We start from the raw sequence: 10,874 nt of genomic DNA, 5'->3' as shown, positions 1-10,874 counted from the left end.
TGTAGCTCCCTTCATGTTCTGAAGGCCACAGTCAGGTCATCCCAGAGCCTCCTCCAGGCTGAACAATCCCAATTCTCCAACCTTTTCCTCACAGGAAAGGTGCTCCATCCCTCTCATCAACTTGGTGGGCTCCTCTGAACTTGTTCCAGCAGTTTAATATTCTTTCTCTGCTGGGGACCCCAGAGCTGGATGCAGCACTACAGGTGGGGTCTCACCGGCCCGGAGTGCAGCTCTCCCGCACGGCAGGAATGACTGAGACGTTGGGTGGGTTGGGTTTTTTGGTTGTTTGTTTGGTTTTGGGGTTTTGGTGTTTATTTTTGTTTGGTTGTGTTTTTTTAATATATCGGTGTTTGGAAGGCACAAAACTCCGCACGTTACTCCGAACCCCCGGTAAGCTGCCGGGGGTGCCTGAGGCTGCGGCGGGGCAGCCCCGCGCCCGGCCGGCTCCGTGAGGGGCGGAGAGCCGGGGCCGCCAGCGCTGGAGGAAGTCGGCGCTCGGCCGGAAACCGGGATGCGGAGGGCGGGCAGGGGGCGTCGCCGGGGCCCCGCCGTCCGCCGCGGCTGTGGCCGCCGCGGCCATGGCCCAGCGGGCGCCCAGCGGGCAGGGGCAGGACGAGGAGGAGGGAGCGGAGGAGGAGGCGGCGGCGAGGGGCAGCCAGGCGCGGGCCAGGAGCCATGCGGAGCCCGCGGCGAGCGGCGGCAGGAGCCAGGAGCGGCATGAGAGGAAGCGGAAGAGGCAGGAGGCGCAGCAGCTGCAGAAGATCCAGCACTTGGAGTCTTTGTAAGGAGCGGAGGAGGGGAGGCTGCCCGCGGCTCCCGCCCCGGCTCTGCCCTGAGCGCACCCCGCCGGCATTTGGGGCTCGTTTCCAGTGCAGAGTTTAGGGGGTTTTTTGGGAGTGGTGATTATTGTTCCCCTGTCCCCTTAGGGGTGAGCCGGCAGAATGGGTTCGGGGCCACTTGCAGAGTTGCTTGGGGGTTTATGAAGGGCTTGTTGGGGCACAGAAGGCTCCAGACCCGGAGGCCCCGGGTTCCTTCAAGTCTGACAGGTGCAGCATAGGAGCAGAGGTTGTTCCACTAGAATGGACTAAAAAAAAAAACCAAAAAAAACCCCAAAAAAGAAAGAAAAAGAAATTGGGATAAAAAGGTGCTGTAAGAAGTTTATGTTATTTCACCGAAAAGGATGTATTGTTTTAATGGAGTAAAAAGGTCAGAAGATATACAAGAACATGATTTTGTTTTTGTTTTTGTTTTTCCACGTGCAAGTGAAAATCAGTTTGTTATTAAAGGCACCAAAAAGCACTGCAAAGTTAGTGTTATAAAGATGGGATGAACATACTTTAACCACCCTGCTGTTCTGATTGTATTAGTATGACTGTGCCTAGCAATCCTGTAGGTATGTAGGGGTGTCTGTGTGTGCACAGCTAAGCCGATGAAATATTGCCCATGCCATCAAACTTACGGCCTAAAATGATGCACAGGCAGTACAAACCTTTCGTATCCTGCTTAGTTAATTTGTGGATAATGTCTGGAGAGTCCTGTTGAAAAGAGTCTGCCATAAAGCAGAAGATTTTGGGACTCTGGGCTTGCACAGTGCTATTCTTCTTGTTTCATTGGAAAACAGCCTCGAAAAAATCTCAGTTCTCTTCTAAGATCACTCTACACATTGACTAAGGCAGCAGATTACAGAAAACAGTGTATCTGTTTAAATACAGATGGGATTTGAGGGGGGGAAAATACCCAGTACAAATTCAGTTATACAGACATGCATCTTTCTAAGTAATGTGTATTCTTTACCTCCAGGACCATTTTGTAAAATGCCCTGGCATTTAACTCCTTAGCACATGTATTATCTCAGTTGCTGTATGCTCTATGTAGCACCTGTTTGCTACTTGGATTTTAGCAAATGTTTTATCTACTGTTGACCCCAAAGAAATGCTGCAGAAAATATGGTACTTTGGTCACTAGGGCTTTGTCTTTAGGTTTAATGCACAGAAGATGATGAAATTATTATGTATGAGGTTTGGCTGGCAAAGCTAGATGTAAGGAACTGTCTGACTTGACAGTTTCAGCTGGCTATGTCTGTGATTCAGCAATGCTGGAGTAAAGAAGTTTGGAGACCTTGGGGAGGGGTGCAGCAGAAAAAGAGAATTATGTATGGATGGTAACTGAAGCTAGATCAAATGTACCACATATCCCCAGGAAGTAGTTGTGCTCCCACAAGAATATGAGTCTGAAGGATGTTTGCAAGAGACGTGTGTACTAATATGATAAATGCTGTCTCTCACCTTGCTGTATCCACGTTCTGCTGTAGTTCTTACTTATAACTTAATTAGGGTAAAATTTTAGGAAAAATATGAGCTGAAGGCTTTAACTCAATACCACTGAAAAAATGTATTTTTTCAATTCGTTTGTCTGTGCTAAGCTGCAGAGTAACAATATCTCTATTGCTTTTCAGCTATGAGAAACCTCCCCCTGGGCTAATTAAGGTTGGTAAAAAGCAGTCATTTTCTAGGATTATGAGGGATTTTTACAATAAATTCTTAGGTGTTTAAGTGTCTATGACACCTATATAAATTACAGAGAGAAGTGAGTCCCAGAAAAAACTCAGAGAATCATTACAAGCTGACTACTTTACCTTGGTGATCCAGAGTGAAATGTCCAGGATCAGATAGAAGGAGACCAGGTCTTTCATCATCTCTTAGCATACTTCATGCAGTATTTAATAGTGTGGATAAAGGGGAGCCATTTATGGAAAGCAGATTTTTGGTTTGAATGACATCATTTCAGGATTCTTCTCTGTTGCTTAGGCCAAAATAATTCTTTCATCATGGTCATTACTTTTGCCAAATTTATATTCCTAAGCAATAAAGTAATGTTTTTAACCTAAAAAATAACTGCTCCACGTTGTAAAGGCCTCCTCGTAATTGTTATGTCTTTCTAGCAGGAAGAGGATAACAAAGTCTCTGCTTTGTGTTAAGTTTTCATTTCTATTATTGATTCAAATAAGTGGATGGGAAGGATTGAAATTCCTGTACAGCAAAGTTCTGGCTGCAAAATTCAAGGGTGAGAAAAAAAGAAAGGGTCAAGTATTTTAAATCTTTTGTGTGTTACAAGGAAAAAAGGTAATGGGGGAAATATGTTTCCTGTAAAGTAAAGGTCTGTACACTTGAAGTATTAATTCTAGCAAAGTTAAAAAAAGGAAGTTATTTTATTGTCCCTATCTTTCTGCTTTTTTTCATAGGAGAATGAAACAAAACCAGAAGACTGCATACCTGATGTACCAGGCAATGAAAGCGCACGGGAATTCCTGGCGCATGCTCCAACCAAAGGGCTTTGGATGCCTTTGGGAAAAGAAGTCAAAGTTATGCAGTGTAAGGCTGAAAATATTCCAGATGTCATTAGACCATCATATACCATCCATTCACACTGTGGGAGGGCAGAATGTCTGGTGGACAGATGATGAAGTCCAGGTAGATTGACATAATATTGATAGAAAAGCAAACAGTATCCTAAAGGCTGTAATAGCCCAGTATTTTATGCATTGATTTATCAACATAGTGGTTGTATTTCTCTGTTTCTTCCAACAGGTGGAAAATATTTTGCAGGAATGTGGTTTTGGCTTTTTTATGCTTCTTCTGATCTGTCTCAGAGGTGCAATTCACTGCTGCTTTTTTTTTTTTTAAAGGTTGGAGATGTAAACGTTATGGACACAGAACAGGAGATAAGGAATGCCCATTCTTTATTAAAGGCAATCAGAAGTTGGAACAATTTAGAGTAGTGAGTACCAATATTGTAGTATTACTGCTTGTATTTTTTAGTACTGATAATGCATAATCTTGCAACTGAAGATAAGCCTGTTAGATGATGCTTTTATTAAGGACTTTTTCTCTGTCTCTAGTATAACATAGATGCCGAAAATCTCCTAATAAAGAAAAAGCTACAGGTGTGGTTGGATGTTTGACTGCTTTGCAGAAAATCTACTCTTCAAGAGGAAAATTAATAATTTTTACATATAAATTGGAAATCTTCAAGAACCTGTTTCAACAATTTTATTTTTTTTTGTGATCAAAACGTCAACATAACAAAAAATGTTTAGTCGAGCTTGAGCTGCCCACATTACAGCTGCTTCAAGCCTTCTGCTCTCACTGTGAACAACCACATCATGAATGCTGTTGTCTAGGTCTGTTATCCAGTCATTGTCTACAAGTCTGATCTCTTGCTGCATGAAGCTACATCTCAGTTCTGCAAATTCTTCCTGTGTGATCTCTTTAACAATTTCTGTTGCTCTGCATCATTGACCTATATTTCAAGCTGTCATCACTTGATGTCTTATGTCCTCATTTCTGTCCTTGAGAAATGTAATCTTGGCTTAGTCTGTCCAGGTTCTGGATTTGTACTGATTATATGCAACTGCAAAGAGTATTTTTAGCCCTTTCCCATGACCAGACTGCCTCTAGTCCTCATTTTCCCTCAGGCTTCTTTGTTGCATCAAACTCTTGTTGTATGTCCAAGGCCCTTCATGGTGCATTCCCAACATCTTTCATTTGCTCCTGAAATTTCAGGTCCCACCTCTGGTCAGCATCGGCCATCTCTCCTCTCTGTTGGACTTGTTTGCTTAATCTTCCAACAGAAATGGCCACCCCACCTTTTTTCTGCATTCTTGCATGGCATGAACCCACCTTAAATGTCTGCAAAGTTTATTTGCTGTCTTCCTTCACAGCTATCTTTTGCTACAACACCCATTTAATTTGATTTTACACCCAGTAATTTTAGTGCACAGCATGATGGAACAACTCCAGCTTCATTGTCCATATCTTATATTCCTTACTCCTGTATTCCTGTTTGTTTATATCCAGATTTTTAAAATGTACTGTAAGGGTACAAATCATTATTTTGAACTTGAGTATTCTATCTAAGTCTAGCTATTCCCACAGATTATGTATGGGATTCTCATAGTTGGCTGTGATTGGAGAGGTAGGGAGATGCATGCCTAAGGAAGGTCCCCTTCTTTGGAGATGTAGCTAGATAACCTTTCCCTAAAGCAAATACAGGAAAAGTTCAGGTGAGCAGTGCTAAGTCTGACAGCAAATTAAGAGCTTGCTAAGCATATTCTGTCTTTTGATAAAAGCCTCTCGCATTTGGTTGCTTTGGTTTATTTTTTTAGGAGATAAAACCATTGTGATAACATTGCATTTCCTGTTTTCCATTTTAAAGGCACATGAAGATCCAATGTATGATATAATAAGGGAAAATAAGCGTCATGAAAAAGAAAAGAGGTGAGTGTGCCTGTAGTAAACAGCATTTTCAATTTAGTTTTTATTTTGGTAATGTGGCACTAATGTATAGGTGACCTTTTTATAGGAGCTTATTTTTAGTTCAGAACGTTTTTTTAATGGCAGTTTCTTTATGTTGATAGACTAATGCATTTCTGCTTTCTAAATAATCACTCTTTAGTACTTCCAATCACTTCAATTCTTTAGCTTTTGTATTCTTCACAAAACAAAGTTTAAAGAGCAGTTATATGCATTTATGCCATAATATTCAGGTACTTAGGTGTGGTTTTATTTTAGGCCTGAAAAAACAGTGTGATTTATTTTTTTTTCTTTCACTGACTTCACTGAGGTGTTTTCTAAGATGTGGTTTGTCAGAATGTTTTCAGTAGAAATGAAGTGGGAGTTTAGAAAGCTAGTTCTAGGCACTTCATATTGCTACTTTTGTGAGGTCAATATTTAGTGCATAAAGTGGCAGGTTTTGCTGCTTTCTTGCTTGAGCTGCTTCAGTGGGATAACTGAACGAACTATAGGTAGCCCATAGAGCAGCACTCTTGGAGAGGAATCCTTGAAGAGGATACAGACAACAACAATAAAATAAGCCAATATTTTGTCCCTAATCCTTGAGAGTACAAAAAAAGAGTGCCTTTCAAAAATACTTCTGCATCCAGAGTAGAGCCTACTCTGTCAGCTTCACTGACATCCTCTCTGTATCAGCAGGACAATGAATGTCATAATATCCTAATCCCAATATGCCTCTGTAGGGATAAGCATAGAACTTCTTATCACCAGGTGGGCTGGTGTTAGCTGTTGCCTTATTATTTTGCACACATAAATAAGCTAATAAGCCTGTCTGCCTTTCCTATCCAATGGGATGGAAAGTCCCTGAAAGCAGAACATCTGCTTGTCTCAAGGGAGTTGTTTTTATCAGTCCATGATATTATCTGTAATGAGAGTGTAATTAAGCGAAAGAGGAAGCGTTCCCCTGCCCTTTGCATGCAGCTCAGCCATTCCTCAGGCCAGGGAGGAAGGATGAAAGCTAGGGGGGAAAGACAAGCTAGAAAGGATTCTCATTCACATATTTTAAACTCAGGATACAGCAACTGAAGCAGCTCCTGGAGGACTCTACCTCAGAATCTGATAGCAGTGATGACAGTGATGACAATGATGAAGATGGCAGCAGCTCCACTTCCTCAGAACATAAACACAAGAAGAAAAAGAGAAAAAAGGAAAAGAAAAAGAAAGAAAAGAAGAAGAAGAAAAAGAGGAAGCATAAATCATCCAAATCTAATGACAAGTCAGAATCTGACTGACAGCAGTCACCTGCTGCATGCTCATTGACCTCTCTACTTGTGAACTGCGAGGAAAGATCCAAAGAATGAGGAGGAAAACACCAGAAAGGGCTTTATTACACTTGAAACATACATGTGTATGCATACAGCATCCTACACTGGCATCCTCTTCTGCCCCTCTGCAGCCAGAAAGAAGAAAGCTGCATTGAACCATATCTTTGTGCTGTAAAAGCCATGCTGAGACTCATCCAGCTTGGTCAGATGGGGTCTCTGCATTGCTGCCTGTGACCAGCAGCAGAAAGCAGCGACCACCAAGGGATCACCAACAAACCTGTAGCATTAGCAGCCTGTCTGTTGAAGTGTCTTTACTCCATGAAGTTATTTTATCATATACAAAGCCTCATTGTACCAGGACTCCTGTTTGCACCATGCAGAGCACTGAGGGTGCCCTTCCAGTGCTTGTAATGAGCAGGTTGTACTGTATTTTCTTCTGCGCGTACATGCTGAACTTCTGTGTACTTATCCTAATGTTGGCAGCTAGGGAAATAAAGAGTTCTGCTGCAGGAGACAAAATGTAATCAAGGAGATTTATTTTATAACAAAATTGCAGCACCTGCAAGACTTGACTTGATTTTTTTTTTTTTTGGTGTGTGTGTAACAAAATCTCAACATCACCATCATTAATACACAGCTCTGAAACACCTGAAGTGAAACATGTCCATTGTCTAAACCATAGAAGTGGGAGCCAAGTGTAATGATGTTAAATATTCAGCTTAACTGTAAAGAGGTAGTAGGTTTAGTTATTTTAAAAGAGGGGGTTCCACATAAGAAATTAAAAAGATTCATTTCTGCACATTCTGCAGTATCAGTTGTTTTGGTACAAGTTGAGAGGGAGGTTTCCTTTTTAAAAGGCTTAGGGGTAATAAATTCACACTTTTTATATTTACTAGATTTGATGAGGTAACATTTTTTTGAATCATCCCACAAGAATGTGTAAGACTCTCATAATGGTTTTCAACTATGCATGAAACCACAATAATAGTAAAGAATTTGTAAGCAGGAAAAAGAGAACATTTTGTGTACTTATTAGACCTCACATACTGACCACACTTTTAAATAATCTTGCAGACTCAACCAGGAAGATGGAGATAGCTATAAACAGCAGTTTACAGTAACCAACTCCCTTTGAAGCCTCAAGGTACATTAGTACAGAGCTGTGAATTGAGGAACTAGATGGTGGATATTGGTACTGTGCAAAAGGAAAGAGAAAAGTGGATTTGCTTTGAAAGAACTTTATAGAATTTAGTCTCTGTGGGTATGCTAAGATTGAAAAAAAAAAACCCCACACGATAGAGCTCTAATACAGTAGAGTGAACATTAACAGTGAAATCAAGGAGTCATAGAGTACAATGCAGCTAAGATTGTTTTATTTTCTTCAAAGCTTTGGAAGAGAGGACAAGGGAAAGTATAAATTAAAATGTTTTTTCTCCCTCCTGCATGTCTTAGAGTGGTTTAGAAAAACTAACCCCCCCTTCCTTGCCAGTCATTCACAGTATGTTCTGGGGAAAAACAAGATAAGCAAGGCCTACTTACAAGAAGTTTCTGTATCATATTCCCAGACCTTGAAGGTAGGGTTGTATTTTGTCTTGTATTTAGCAAATCTCCCTGTGATGGGATTTACTGGTGACTCATGCTAGTTCCCTATATCAGCAGCTTTATCAAATCCCAAGGGCCTTGTTCTTTCACCAGAAAAAGATTTAACAGCTGAAATAGCATAGGGATCTCTATAATGGACTGATTCTCTTGGCCAGGTTGGACAGGGCTCTGGGCAACCTGTACTAGTAGGAGGTGGCCCTGTGTGTTGCAGGGGGTTGAAACTAGATGATCTTTACAGCCCCTTCCAACCCAAAACATTCTAGGATTCTTGTATTGCCACACTTGGGGCTGAGATTAATGCATTTATAGATTATTGAACAGATGCTGGAAGCCTGATATTGACCTTATGCATTCCAAGAAAACTCTTACTCAGGCTTGTCTAGAGCAGGGCTAACTTAGCATCTCTTCAGTTACTTCAGCTTTTGTCATTTAAGATTGTTCTGAAGCTCAGTTTAATATAAACAAATTCAGTTCTTCCTTTGCAATCCCCTTCCTTGTTAATGGAACTCTCTCTTTGTATCAGTCAGGGTTTATTATTATAACAATTAAGACAAATACATTAGGAGACCATTTCTAACTTGTATCAAATCTAATTTAAATGTTTGAGATGCCAAATAACTTTTCTATGCCTGACTAAAGGCATAGTATCTTTCCAGTCAGGGCTTATAGAACACACCTCCACAGCAGAGCAGTGCAAACTCTGCTGTTATTTCTGTTACTTCACTGAACTGCTCTCTCACCCTGTACTGCTGGGAGTACCCATGCTGCAGGTACTTAGAATCATGGGTTAGATTTTAGTGTTTAGTGGCCTTGGATATATTTTATTTTATATCCATGCATTGCTTATAAACTTTGCCATTTTCCTTAGCAATGAATTCGTCTTCATTATTTATTACTCTGTAGCAATTGGCTTTCCCACTGCTTTGTACTAGTTTAATTTCACACTCCTTTAATCTTACACTGGAGGGTACGTGAGTAACTGATTCCTGTTTGTTCTCCCTGTATCAGTTCCAGTTTTATAAGCCCCTGTCATATCCCATGTAGGTCTTTACTGCAACTCATAAAAGTAGCATTTCAAACTTTAACAGTTCCAATAGACTAAGATGTATAGGAGCTCTTTTAACAGCCAGGGCTAGAGTGCTGAGAAGCATGATTCATGTCATCATTTGGCATTTTAAACAGTGCCAAAGCTGTCATTTAAGATAAGTCTTTTAAAAATATGTAGACTAGAGATAAATACCAACACCCCTTTAGATTAATGAAGAGCAGTTCTATGTTGAAGTAAACCCAGAACACAGGATAGAAAGTTATAGTCTTGAAAAACTGACTAGCCTTACTTTTTAAATCATAACCATTTAAGGCTTTTTTTCAAAAAACATTTTTTCTTGCCTTCTTTATAGACACTTATTTCCATTTGAATGTTCTGTTGAAGCCCAAGCGATAGTAATAGCATAATTATATAGTCCCATGAAACTAAAGAAGTGTTAAATGCAGCTAAAACAACCCTCAAAGGCAATACAGCTTCCCAGGTATTTGATCTTCAAACTCTGCATCATTTTTGTAAGAAAGATATTTCAGGTGAAATACTGATACTTTCCTTAATTCTTTGGCCACTTAATTAGGTGGGGTTTATTGTCTTTTTGAGTGAGACAGCCAGTGGCAGCAAGTCAGGGGAAGCTAGTACTCTAAAAATGGAATTAAATCATTTTTCCTTGGTATGTCTTCAGTTAGCATGCCATGACTGTTATAGGCTTTTGGAGTTTGGGTTTTTTTTTTTCGTTTTCATTTTTTTTTTTTTTTGCCATTAGCTCTGTTCTGCCTTTGTTTGATTTTAATAGAAAGACCTGTGGCTAATATTTTCCAGTATAAGGCAGAACACCAGACATTGTAAAAGGCAAAAAAAATTTTATGGCATCCAGGTGCTACCAAACTGAAAATTAAAATTCAGAATTAGTACCTGGCAAGCCAACAGAACCCAGAGCTCCATGTCAGTAATTACACCACACCCACTTTTTTCAGTTAGCTACAAATAATGATTTAGAAATCCTGAGCCACAGACAACAAGTCTGTCCAAACAATGCTCTCAGTATGGCAATCCCAGAGGCCTCTAAGATTTGTTGCTGGTGTGCCAAGCAGCAAATAGATTCTTCAGCTGCCTTTCAGGAGATGCTGCAGGAAGCAAGTGAAACTTGCAAGGCAATGCAGTACTGCGACAGTTACAAAGTCACAGCGCTTCCAGCGCTGCAGTGAGTCAGTGGGCAGTCAGTCTGGCTGCAGTGGGAACAAAGGCTGACACGTATGTGCATCTGCAAAACTAAATAGCACTGGGCCTTGGTTACCTGGCTGAATAAACAAGAGCCTAGGCTTGAGCTGCCAGCCTTTTAAATGCAGTTTGTACTTCACTGCTTTTGTGAAGCACGGCCTTTTGACTCACTGGAACGGTAGTTTCAGCCGTGAGCCAGTTAAGATGCAATCCACAAATTGTCCATACTGCTGAATGGAAAAAAAGCCAAGTAGAAGATTTAGTTTTAAGGTCAGAGGACTAGTACTGTTAGAGTAAACTACACTGCACATAACCTTATCAAATAATTCTTTCTTGAACACATTCATGCATACTGCTTTAAGTATTGGGCATAGCACAGGTATAGTACAAGCT

At 40.6% G+C, this 10,874-nt stretch overlaps 1 protein-coding gene across 1 annotated transcript; it reads left to right on the top strand.

The window, feature by feature from the left end:
• Positions 1–574: 574 nt before the first annotated feature.
• RP9 (RP9 pre-mRNA splicing factor) lies at positions 575–6,866 on the top strand. Its single transcript, XM_054273744.1, has 6 exons — positions 575–781; positions 2,456–2,486; positions 3,242–3,371; positions 3,686–3,777; positions 5,215–5,276; positions 6,364–6,866. Exons 1-6 carry the CDS (start codon positions 579–581, stop codon positions 6,581–6,583), a joined length of 738 nt encoding a protein of 245 aa, XP_054129719.1. The 5' UTR covers positions 575–578; the 3' UTR covers positions 6,584–6,866.
• Positions 6,867–10,874: the final 4,008 nt, after the last annotated feature.

The sequence above is a fragment of the Melozone crissalis genome, unplaced genomic scaffold (assembly GCF_028551555.1).
Source record: "Melozone crissalis strain CALT ecotype California unplaced genomic scaffold, PUWL_Pcris_2 ptg000016l_1, whole genome shotgun sequence".
Classification (NCBI taxonomy): Eukaryota; Metazoa; Chordata; class Aves; order Passeriformes; family Passerellidae; genus Melozone; species Melozone crissalis.
This window is presented reverse-complemented; position numbering and strand designations above follow the sequence as displayed.